This window comes from Phalacrocorax aristotelis, chromosome 8, assembly GCF_949628215.1.
Source record: "Phalacrocorax aristotelis chromosome 8, bGulAri2.1, whole genome shotgun sequence".
NCBI classification, from domain to species: domain Eukaryota; kingdom Metazoa; phylum Chordata; class Aves; order Suliformes; family Phalacrocoracidae; genus Phalacrocorax; species Phalacrocorax aristotelis.
Window position 1 is genome coordinate 21,725,040 of NC_134283.1, and position 12,687 is coordinate 21,737,726.

The window sequence follows — 12,687 nt, forward strand, 5'->3', positions numbered from 1 at the left end:
CGCGCGAGTTGGAGTTTAAGGCCTTTCCTTGCCCTAAATGCACTTAAAAACCGATAAATGTCATGGGAAGATGCTTTGCTGGAAAACAGGACTTGACGGGGGGCTGACATGGCCCCAGTGCTGGAGCCTGGTGTAGCAGGGCTGCAGCCCCGGCCAGCGCAGTGGAGAGGCTGCTGGCTGAGCCCTCCGGGGCTGGGTGCTGCATCCTGCACCAGAAACAAAGCTGGGTGCGGATGGGGTTTCCCCTCTCAGGAAGTGCCCCAGGCATCAACCGCTCCCCGTTCCCAGTGGTGTGCTAGGGCGGTACGTGGGCACACACCTTTGCATGCTGCCGCCTACCCTCCTGCTCGTGGTTCTGCCTGCACACCTGTCTGGCTGCAGCGGCTGCCTGAGAACCATGGACTCCCAGCCTCAATGCCCTTTCCAGCCTCCCCAGGTGTGATTTGGAGTGAGGAAAGCCACAAGACCAGTGGGATGGGTGCAGGCACCTGTGAGAGTCAGTGGTCTGGGATGTGCCCAGCACCCGGCTCTGCCTGTAGCTGCTCTCAGTGAGGTGGCTGGGGGATCTCTGGTCCCTGCAGGAGTATGTTGTACAGAAAAAAATCTACTTTTTAATGAAGCAGGAGCTGCTCTCATAGCTGCATATAGCAGGAGGGTGACGGGCATAAAGGCTTCATCCAGCCCCTTAAAGAAAAGCAGAGCTCAGCTTGCAGAGGTGGTTTTAGGTGACTGTGTGTCTCCCCTGAGCCCCTGTGGGAGCTGGGGCAGGGGTGTCCTGGGCACACACCCAGACAAGCAGCCCTGCAGCGGAGTGCAGCACCCTGGGGGACTGCCCTGAGCACCGCTTCTGGCTCTGCTTGAGCCCTGTGATGCTGATAGGTCTCCATGGCCCTGGATGGTGCTGGCATACATCCTGTGCAGAGGGGACATACGCTGTGTGCAGAGGGGAAAATAACACCCTGTGCAGACGGGATGTGTACCCTGTGCACCCGGTGCACGGGAGCTATGCGCTGTGTGCAGAGGGGATGAGCACCCTGGGCACACGTGACAGGCACCCTGTGCAGATGGGACAAACACCCTGTGCTGAGGGGATGAGAGCCGTGTGCAGAGAGGACACCCACACCGTGAGAGAGTAAATACACCCAGTGCAGAGGGGACATGCACGCGTGCAGAGGGGATGAGTGCCCTGTGCACAGGGGAAATGCACCCTGTCCTCAGGGGATGGTCACCCTGTGCAGAGGGGGTGCGCACCTTGTGCGCCCAGTGCAGAGTGGATGTGTGCACGGTGCAGAAGGGAAGTATACTGTGTGCAGAGGAGACAGGTATAGCTTGTGTGGAGTTGAAATGCACCCGATGGAAAGCGGACATGCACCCTGTACAGAGGGTGTGGTCACCTAGCGCAGAGAGGATGGGCACCCTGTGCACCCAGTGCAGAGGGGACAGGCACCCAATGCAGAGCGAACATGCACTCAGTGCAGGGCGAACAAGCACCCTGTGTCGAGTGGACAGGCACCCTGTACACCCTGTGCAGCACAGACAGGCACCCAGTGCAGAGCAGAAATGCACCCAGTGCAGGGTGGACAGGCAGCCTGTGCAGAGTGGATGGGCACCCTCCGTGCACTGTGCAGGGCAGGCAGGCACCCATGCAGGGCAGGCGTGCACCTGTGCAGAGAGGATAGGCACCCTGTGCACCCAGTGCAGAGGGGACATGCACCCAGTGCGGAGGGGCCAGGCGCCGCGCAGAGGGGACGGCATCCCGTAGCAGCAGGCTCCCCCGGGGCGTGCAGCCGCCGGCTCGGTGCAGCCGAGCACTTCCATAAGGATTTGCTGCCACCTGCCTGCCCGCTTCCAGCGCCGCCCCGCAGCACCCCGGTCTAGCCCCTGTGTGGGCCCGGCTCCCCGCCGTGTCACTGCCCTGCCGGGCGGCTGCTCCCCCCAGCCCGCCCCGGGAGGCACCGGCACTTGTCCCCGGTGAAAAGCTGCCCCGGGAGCCTGGATAGGCTCAGGGAGAGGTGGGGTGGCATGGCCACCTTGCCAGGGCACCCATTCTGCCTGGACACCCATCTTGCCAGGACACCCATCACACCAAGACATCCGTCCCACCAGGACAAACGTCCCATCAGGACATCCATCCCACCACAACACCCATCCTACTAGGGCACCCATCTCACGAGGGCATCCATTCCATTACACTGATCATACCAGGACACCCATCCTACCAGGGCATCCTGCCAGGGACCAGTGTACCCCTCAGAGTGGCTGCTCCAAACACTCCAGTGCCATGAGTGCTCTCCCCCTGCCTATTTTTGGGGTGAAAGTCCATGGAGTGTGTAACTGGGCACCCCAGGGCCAAGCCCAAAGGCAGCAGACCCCAGGGCACGGATCAGCCCATGGCACAGGGAAAACATGCTTTATATGTGCCATGTCTCAGCTTCTAGTGCTAAATACATCAGAAAGGATTAAAAGTACAGATTTACAAAGAACACAGACTCCAGGGAGCCAGGCAGACACGCAGCATTGGAAAACATTGATTTTTGTAGATTGCTAGCCAGCCACTGAACAACCAGTGGGGAGAACAACACAGCGATGGGGAGAGCAACCTAACTGCCTCACAGGGGGAAAATTCAGGGTCTGTACTTTTTTTTTTTTTGCTGGGGAAGGTGACTTAGCCAGAATGGCTGTGAGTCACCTTCGCCTCCTCAGAGACCTGAAGCAGGGCTGGTGGAATTAGGGCAGCCCCCGAAGGGCTGTGATTTATAGCAGAAGTGCTTATGAGCCACCCTGCACTCTGATGTGACCCTAAATCTATGCCGTACATTGGAGATGCTCCCACCCCGGGGAGCTGGGGTGTGGGCAGACCCAGGCATTGAGACAGGCAGCTCCCTGGCTGGCTACACTTTAGAGCCACCTTGGGTGTCTTTACATGCCCTAAGTGATGCTTGAGATGGGGAAATAATGATGTGGCAGGAGATGATTTATAAAGGCTTGAAAAAACTTATATTTAGTTTTAGCAAAGAAAAGAGACCCCCAGGAACCACTGGGGAAAGACACGTTTTGATGCTTGTCATCGCCCGTGCAAGGAGACACCCTTGGGAAAATATGGATTTTGGTGTTGGGGCAGCCTGGGTTGGAATTTGCCCAAGCGCACTGCGGTGAGGGCACATTTCCACACAGCTGCTTCATGGGTCAGTGGGCAGGGCTGCACCTGGCAGTTAGGGGGTAGTGACTGCAGCCCATGGTGGTGCTGGCCCTGCGCTTGGAGCTGCCTTAGCCATGGGAACTGCTGTCGACATGGGAAATTTTGGAAATAGAGGCTGTAGTAATGGGGAAATTAATTTGTCTTTGAAGGGCTGTAGGAAATCTTGGTGCTGCATCCACTTCCCTCTCTGGGTATCACAAAATGGGATCTGAGGGGGTCGCTGCAGCCGGACTGTGATGCTAGGGATTTCCTCAGCAGGAATAACTCTCCACCAGGGAGAAAGGCAGTGGGATATGGAGAGAGCTGGGCAAAGGGGAGCAGGGGGGTGTTTCTTGCTGCTGCTTAATCATTAGTTATTAATAGTTAACTAACAGCATAACAATGCTGTTAAAACAAGCCTTCAGGAAGACAAAGGACAAGATTGCAGTTATGAGGGAGGGACTTTGATGGTTTGATGGGTGACATTTCAGAGCTGTGCTGAGGTCTATCCATTGTTGCCTCTCACAGAAGCAGGCTGTTGGATGTGCCCTGCCTGGGTCCACGAAATTCCCAGTTTCCACATCTCACCCTACAAATCCGGGGTTATCGACAATACCTGCTGCAAGGCTTGTGCTGATGTATTGCTCCCCCCCGCCATTATGCATGCGTGCTTACAAAGGGTCCAGACACAGTGTACGCCTGTACCCCTTCGGGAGACTACGTCACTGGTGACGCGGAGCATGCAGCGCCGAGCACATGGGCTGTCGAGGCGGGGGGCAGCCTCGAACCCGTAGTCTCCAGAGGCAGCAGCCGCTGCCGCGCCGCCTCTACGCCCCAAGAAACGCGCTGTCTGTGTCCGCCTCCGAGTGCCTCAATAAAGTTGTTGTCGCGAGTGGGCGGGAGCCGCCGCTCGGGGACGTGCGGTGGCTGGACAAATGGGAGCGCGCGGCGTGAGGAAGCGCGGCAGCTGGGCCAATGGGAACGCGGGGAAGGGTGTGAGGACGGCCAATAGGGGCGCGCGGTGCAGTGGGGGCAGGCGTGGCGGCCGGAGCGGCGGGCAGGTGAGGGTGCTGCACGGGTGTGTCATGGTTTCCCCTTCTGCCGCCTCTTCTTCTCGCCGTCGGGGGCGGCGGTGGTCTCTAGCTTACCCTCACTGTGCCCTCGGCGGCCGTTCCCTAGCCGGGACTCCCTCTGTCTCGGCGGCCGGGCGGGCCCCGCGGTGGGGGGGGAGAAGCCCCCTCTGAGGAGGGGGTAGGCGGCTGTCTGAGGCAGGGCGGCTCCGGCTCCGGCCCGCGGCACGGTCCCTGGCGCTCCCCGACGAGCGCCCCAGCCGCAGTGCAGGCCGCTGGGGTGGTGGGCTGGTGAGGAGCACTCGCAGGCCTAGCCCCGCGGGCCTTCCTGGGCCTCCTCGGTGGGGTTCTGTATATCTGTGCCCGAAATACAGCCTGCCTTAAAGCGCAAAGCCTGGCTTTGTGCGTGCCAGTGTCACCGAAATCGGGAATAAACATCGTAACACCAATGTAGTGTTAAAACGCAGCCATTCTTTAATCACGGCGCCGGATGCACGGGCGATTGCTCCATGGTTGGTTAATTCCTTCACCCTGGTTACACCAGGAGTAGTCCCTTCATCTGAGCTGATTTGTGCTGGTCGGCGGTGCAAAGCCTAGCTGTGGAAGGAGAGCTTAGCGTTTAACCCGAGGGAATGGCAGGAAGATGTGCCAGGGGAGGTTTAGATTAGATATTAGGCAAAGGGTCTTCGCCCAGTGGGTGGTGGAGTGCTGGAATAGGCTCCCCAGGGGGGCAGTCACGGTATCAAACCTGATGATATTCAAGAAGCACTTGGGTAGTGCCCTCAGAGACAGTGAATTTTAGGGTTGTCTGTGCAGTGACAGGAGTTGGACTTCATGATCCTTGTGAGTCCCTTCCAACTCAGGACATTCTGTGATTTATCCAAGGTACCGTGTTGGTGCTTCAGGAAACGTAAGCCTGTTCTTTGAATGGGGGCGCTGTGAGGAGAGCGGGTCTGTGTTTGCATGTGATTTGGCCTTGCCGTTTCAGGTTGCCCGCGTGGGGGGCTATTCCTTGCTGTGGTGGGGTTAGTGGTCAGTTCCTTGGTGGGGGCAGAGTGATGCTGGGCACCTGGTGGTGGGAGCTCATGGAAGGTTGTCAGTAATGTCCATGTCTCAACTTCTGTTTCACAGCAGGTTTTGGTAAGCTTGTGTGACCTTGTATTTGCTAAGCATTGCTTTCATATATGCCTGGCAAGATATTGAAGATACAGAGGAATGCAGAAGGTAAACCATATATGATACTCAGGATTCTTGTGGTTTTTCAGACCAGTGACTTTGATGCAGGACAGGATAGCTGTCTTTAAATGCTTAATGTGGACCCTTCAGACTATCCTTGAATGAGAGCAATGACTAGCCCTTTCCCCAACTCCAGCTCGCAAGCTCTACCAACAGCAGTGCTGACTTCTTGTGCAAAACAGGTGAGAATGACAATAAGGATTTATTACAGAGCATCTCAGATGCAGAACTCTATTTCTGAACCTAAAGAATGCTATTTGGTAGTCCCTCCTAGGCAAGATTCACTCCATGTTACAGCTTTGATTTTTCCCAGAGTTGTCATAAAGTGTACAACATGTACAGAGTAACTTACTCTCACTGTTTAGTCCCAACTGCAGGCAACAGCCAAACATCTGTGACATGATATTGAACTGCCTTGGTGTTAAAGCTTGAGCTGTAGGTGTACTGGGCATTGGTATTTAATTAGCAACTGCTGTGGAGTGCTGGGTGCCATCTGTGTCCCAATGTTATTCTAAACCAGAATATATTAACAGTGAGTGAAAGGGATTGAATTAAAGCCCAAGTGCAAACAAGGGCTGCTTTCCTCCTCCTTCAATTTGGCCAGTTTGTCTTGCGGGACAGTAGTTAGGTCATGGAAGGCTAAGGTGAGGGTGACAAAGCCAGTTCCTGTGTGCTTTGCTGCTGTTGACTTATGCTGTGTTTCTAAAGCGGTCTCCTACTCCTTGGGAAAACTTCTAGGGGCTTACAAATGGGAAAGGCTTAAAAATTGCTTGGAGGATATATGTATTCTGTTGTCTAAATCCATAATGTTCCTGTGTGGATAATATCCCAGGAAATTCAGTGAGGGGCAAGGATCTGGGTTTTCATATAAGGAATTCCAAATACTGAACTAAATGCTCTGTTTAATGAGGGTCAGTTTGCTGCACTGCTGCGCTGGCTGAGAGTCAGGTACTTAAAATAAATACTAAATCTTTGGAAAAGAGGGAGAGTGATAAGATGGCAAAACTGCCAGCCGAGTCAGTTATTCAGGACAGTGGGGATTTGAGACCACTGTAAGGAACTTTGAAGTCAGGTGGCAGATAAAAGGCAGTGTTGAAAAATGCATAATTGTATATATTGGAAGAAATATTTTAAAATGCTGAATGTTTCATTCCAGGTTAAATAACAAACAGGATAGAGAAGAGTCGCATGCCCTTGTTTGTTCTTTCTCACAGTGCCAGAGCAAATAATTGAATGTTACTGCCTTTAAAACTTTGAAAAAACATTTTTGTTCAACATATGTACTGTTAGAGCTCTTTAAGATCATAAAAAGATTGGACTTTTGCATGGCTACCTACAGATGAAATGAAGAGCAAAACATGCAGGACTAAAAGTCTTCATGGGAGGCAGGAGATGGTTAATTGGTGGGTGGTAGAAGAAACAATAAGTTTGGAAGATTGTTGTGTGACCTGTTCAGGATTTTCCTGCATCAGTGTTTTGTTGCTGGGGGAACGGGCTGTTGTACCAGATGGAGTACCAAGTATAGCTGGGAGCTTTTAGGTATTTGTTTTTAAGCTGGCCTATCCCAATTTCATATATCTTCAGTATAGCTAGGGTATGGAAGTGTTCCCTTTGCTAGGTTTGATTAAACACTTATTATTGTGCTTTACATACTAGAGCATGATCTGCTGAAAGTGTGCAGCAGATGTTTGGGTTGTACTTGGTCACTTCCACTTGTGGAACATGGAAAATAAGGTGGGACGAGACCTCAAGAGTTGATCCCAATGATGTGTCTCTGCTCCTAGTCAGTAGATTTGCACCATTCCTGCTTTATTACAGAACCACAGCGTGGTAGGAGTTGGAAGGGACCTCTGGAGATCATCTTGTCCAGCTCCCCTGCTTGAGCAGGGGGCACAGGAACACATCCAGGTGGGTTTTGAATGTCTCCAGGGAAAGAGACTCCACAACCTCTCTGGGCAGCCTGTTCCACTGCTCTAGCACCCTCACAGGAAAGAAACTTTTTTCTCATATTGAGGTGGAACTTCCTGTGTTCCAACTTGTGCCCATTGCCCCTTCGCCTGTTGTTGGGCACTATTGAAAAGAGCCTAGTCCCATCATTCTGACACCCACCCTTTAGATATTTATAGGTATTGATGAGATCCCCCTCAGTCTTCTCTTCTCCAGGCTCAACAAGCCCAAGTCTCTCAGCCTTTCCTCATAAGGGAGATGCTCCAGTCCCCTGATCATCTTGGTAGCTCTCCGCTGGACTTGCTCAAGCAGTTCTGCGTCCTTCTTAAACTGAGGGGCCCAAAACTGGACACAGTACTCCAAATGTGATCTCTCTAGGGCAGAGTGGAGGGGGAGAATAACCTCTCTCAACCTGCTGGCCACAATCCTTTTAATGCATCCCAGGATACTGTTGGCCTTCTTGGCCACAAGGGCACATTGCTGGCTCACGGTCAGCCTGCTGTCCACCAGCAGTCCCAGCTCCTTCTCAACAGAGCCATTTTCCAGCAGGTCAGCCCCCAGCCTGTACCGGTGCATGGGGTTGTTCCTCCCCAGGTGCAGGACCTTGCACTTGCTTTTGTTGATTTTCATGATGTTCCCCTTGGCGCAGCTCTCCAGCCTGTCCAGGTCTCGCTGGATGGCAGCACAGCCTTCTGGTGTATCAGCCACTCCTCCCAGCTTGGTATGGTCAGCGAACTTGCTGAGGTTACGCTCTATCCCATCATCCAGATCATTGATGAATATGTTGAACAGGACTGGACTCAGCACAGAATTGTGCCTGTCCTACTCATATAAAGCTCCAGTGACAAAGTGTCTACATCCTTAGAAGGCAATTTATTGCAGTGTCTAAGTAAGATCCTATGTCATTGTGCTTTCCTTTAAAAAGAAACAAAAATTTGGCCACCTGCTCTTTGATTTCAATCTCTGCATTTCTTAATCAGTTCTGCTCTCTGTAGCATGGGGATTATGTTGCTGACTTCCTCTCTGAAATGTCTGGATGTCTGCTTATCCAAAGTACCATGTGAGAGCTCAGTACTATTGCTGCTGTTCACACAGAATTCCCCAGGCCTGCAGGATGGCCCTTTTACTTATTCATGTTTAGCTTACCAGGCAGAAGCTGCTACCCTATCTGTAGCAGCCCGGGCTTGGAGCCTGTTGAAAAAGCACTTTTACCTCAGACCTCGACTGCAGTAAGTAAAGAGTTGCCCACTTTCTCTCACTAGGGTGCTCTTGGTTCTTCTTTCCAAAAGAACCTGATCCTGACTTGTCAGACCGGGTCTCTTGAGCACACTGGGTGGGAGCCTCTGCGAGAGGGCAGACTTCCTCTTCATTTCCCATTTTGAAGAATCTCTTTGCAACCTGTGGAACTGTATTGGTCCACCAGCTATTGTGAATGTAGAGGATGAGGCTTTCCTTTTCCCCTGGGAGGTCGTCTTCCTTTCGTTTTTCAAAGCACTGGAAAATCAAAATGTTTTAGTCTTTTTCAAAGTTAATTAGTTAGATGACACAAAGCCTGTCAGTATGTGAAGTCCAACAGACACTTGAGCATGCATTGGAATATTTCTGCTTCACATCTTTCTGAAGCTAGTTCAGTAAAATGTTCATCGTGGCCGTATTTGGAGAATAATAGCTACCGTGTTCTTCATTAGATAGCATTGTAGTGCTCTTGAGGGGTTTTTACAGTTTTTCAGGTAATAAATAATAATTTATGATCAGTCTGAATGGACTTAAGAAACCTGTCACTTTTTCTAGTTTCTTTTTGGCTTAAAGCCAGTCAACTTGTACAATATATCATGTTTATTTGTGGTTTTAGATGTTGGGGAAGCATTAAACTGGGGTTTGATGGAATAGTAGTCTAATGCAGCATCTTCTATTGATATGTCATCAAAGTTGTTTTAGAACAGCTGTCTTTAGAAAAGAGCCTTTTCAGTTCTGGTTTGTAGCCCAAGGTCGATATGGTTTTGCAGAAGTTAGTTTAATTTCTGATGTATTTTCTTTCCCTTAGGTGTCAGTTGTTGCTCCTTCCCCAGCCAGACATGAAAATCTGCCATTGCTTAGCTTGTTACTGTGGTAGCAGTTTCCGTCCTGCACAGCAGCATTAAGAGTCAGACTGCAGTCTCTTGAATGCAGTAAATTCTGTCAGGGTGGAGACAAAGTTGTTTTTGCTGCTATTCAGTCTAAATATTTGAATTCTGTTGCTTAGAAAAAGCTGTTTAGTGTTGGTTCTCTAGATAAGTTGTGAATTGTTATAATCACAGGTAATTTAACTTGCTCCGAAATAACTAGTTTATTCTATATTTGCTGAATTCAAATAGATTTTGCAGAGTTGTTGCAGTTGTCCTACATTGCCAGATTTGTGGGTCAAATCTTATATGGTTTTGATGTAGAGTCTATGGCTAAAAAGTGCAGGCTTGGGAGCAGTTTTATAGTGTGCTGATCGTCCATGGTTTTGGTTTCAGTGCTCTCTGAGAAGTTAGTGCCTTCTTATGCTCCCGGCTTTCTATCTCGTTGGTAATGAAAAGAGGAAGCGGACTGGATTGGATCAAACCAAGCTGGAGTCTGTGCTGTTCTTGCAGTCACTGCTCCTGGAGGATCTGATTGCTGTGTTCTTAACTGTATGGGAGTGTGGCTGTTCTGGTCAGTGTCTGCCAACAAAGGATGCTTCTGGCAGGTGTGCACCTGAGTTATCGCAAGTAAACGCTGGAAAGATGTTCTGTACTGCATTGCAGGGCATGAAACTGCTTATTTCCACCACCACCATGCCTCCCCATTCCCCTCTGTCTCAGTGGCATGCTAATCCATTCAAACAAATCTAGTCTCTGTTATCTCACCTGGTTAACAAGTCAGTGCAAATATGATTGCTGCCTCCCCCAGTAGCTCCCAGCTTTCCAGAAGTAGGTGGGGACTGCTTGTGAAATTCTCCATTCTTGGATGCCTGCTCTTAGGGTTTGTCCTGGCACCCAGGTGGAAGGGATCAGTTTGTCCTTCTAATTGCATATGTCTGAATGAATCATCATGCAGTGCTTTTACATCCGTTGTCCAGACAGATGAAAGCAGTGCTATTGCCACTGGTGGTTGTACTTGGGAATGGTGGTGAGACTGAGAACATAGGGAATATTAAAATTGTACTATTAAATCAGTTTGGTACGGTTGAGGGGTACCAAGAAATACTTGAATTGCAGGCTATTTTTGGTTTGTAAAAATGCGCTGTTTTCTTCTTGGTGGGCTCCCTCGAACCAGATAGTTTAATTGATTTTACTTTTGAGTAAATGATAAAGAGCTGGAGTTAATGCTTAAGGTCTGGTTTGCTTTATTTGATCCCAGGCACTTTGGGTTAGGGTGCAGATGTTCTGAGAGATTATACCAGAGATTCCCATGTCTGTAGCACCATTCACCGAGACTAGATTTCTGGGATTTTCTCCTGTGGCTTTACAGAGGCATCAGGTGCTTGTGATTTGCAGCTGAATCGGCTACATGCTACGTATTTTGTGCATGAAGCGGAGGGTTTGGGTTTCTTATTTTGTTAATGTAGACGCTGTAGCAACATGTTTTTTCTACATTGATCCCAAGCATGTATATTTTTGCTCTTTCTGTAAAAATAACGGGCTCCATTCTGAATTTGGAACTGCACAATGCACTGATGACCTAATCTGTTACAGTCCTTGCCTTTTGCTATGTAGTTTCTTTAACCATTCTCTCATTTGGTCTGTGCAAGAAGTTCTCACAAACACTGGTAAAACTTTTGTGTGCATCAAAGTTAGACATGTGCCTTTTACATTGGAACAATGCGTGCATATTTCCTTTGATTTTGGGGGTTAATGGTGTCGATTAACACATTTTAATAGATGGCTAGTTGTGGCTGTCTATGTATGTGTATATGCTTGTCAGTTTTGCTGTTAATTTAACCTCATGTGACTTTTCAGCCCTTGTGTATTACATATCTCTGTGTGCATATGTATGTGTCCCCATTCTTATATGTACATAAATATATACACACAAGTAGTTTATAGCTAAATTAACAACAGATTCTTCCCAGGGACATCTCTGCTTTCACTCTCCTTTGTATCAAGGCAATATATGAACTGATACGGCATCTACATCCTGCTTCTGACAGGTCCATAGATCTGCCTTAAGAACATAGTCCTCCAAGGCAAAGCATTCTGAGACCACCTGAAAGTATTTGCTTGATGTGTAGTGCATGGTGAAGATGGACAGAAGAGTATCCTGTACTAGAAGACCTTCCCTTGCTGGTCTGTCTGTACACCTGTAGGTATAGAAACTGTTTATAGCTGAGCAAGAATTTTCTGTTTCTCTGAAGGTTTCTGTGCATCCTGACTGAAACCTGCAACAGAGATGGATACTGAAGGCTTTGGAGAGCTTCTCCAGCAGGCAGAACAGCTTGCAGCCGAGACGGAAGGTATCTCTGAGCTCCCTCATGTAGAACGCAACCTGCAGGAGATCCAGCAGGCTGGGGAGCGCCTGCGTTCCCGCACTCTGACCCGCACTTCCCAGGAGACTGCAGATGTTAAGGCGTAAGTGTGGAGCACTGGCATTGGAAAATCTATGCAGAGGTAGAAGCTGTTTACAGGTTTGGTTCTGATGTGTGGGGTGTCTTGCCAGGAGGATGTGCTTGGGAGAAACAGAATGACTGCAAAGCTGTTTTTCCTGCCCCCCATCTTTCTCCTATTTGGGGGGGTGGGGGTGGGAAGTAACTGAAGGATTTTTCTGAGGAGCTACTGTTCCTGATTGCCAGCGCTAAAGCCAAAAAGTACAATATCTTGTTCTGGCCGCTGCTAAACACATTTACCAACATGCTATAGAATTTTTCTATCTGGAAGGACTTGGCAGCTGTGCAGTACTGCAGTGGAACAGCAGAAAGAGTTCAGCAGGGCTGAGGCAGTTAGATATACACATAGGGCTGTTTAAAGTTCAGTTTTTATGCAGTTTTCCTAACACAGCTGGGAGCACTGTCTGTATGTGGCTGACCTAAATATTGGCAATTAATTTTGGTTTAGAGTTCTGTCTGTTCAATACTAATTTCATACCTCTACAATTTTTTCCTTATAGGTCTGTTCTTCTCGGGTCTAGGGGACTTGATATATCTCACATTTCTCAGCGACTAGAGAGTCTAAGTGCAGCCACTACATTTGAGCCTCTTGAACCTGTGAAGGACACTGACATCCAGGTAGGGGCATTTCTGACGTGTGAATTATGCTG

The 12,687-nt window shown here is 49.8% G+C and overlaps 1 protein-coding gene across 3 annotated transcripts in view; it reads left to right on the forward strand.

The window, feature by feature from the left end:
* Positions 1-4,173: 4,173 nt before the first annotated feature.
* NUP93 (nucleoporin 93) overlaps positions 4,174-12,687 on the forward strand; it is a 91,550-nt gene continuing 83,036 nt past the window's right edge. Inside the window, exons 1-3 of one of the 3 annotated variants that reach the window (XM_075101749.1) lie at positions 4,174-4,239; positions 11,789-12,002; positions 12,538-12,655. In XM_075101749.1, coding sequence (XP_074957850.1) covers positions 11,824-12,002; positions 12,538-12,655 — 297 coding nt within the window. In that variant the 5' untranslated portion in view covers positions 4,174-4,239; positions 11,789-11,823. Of the gene's footprint in view, positions 4,257-5,379; positions 5,473-11,788; positions 12,003-12,537; positions 12,656-12,687 lie in introns of those variants that run through there. The other 2 variants (XM_075101751.1, XM_075101750.1) reach the window with 2 other exon arrangements.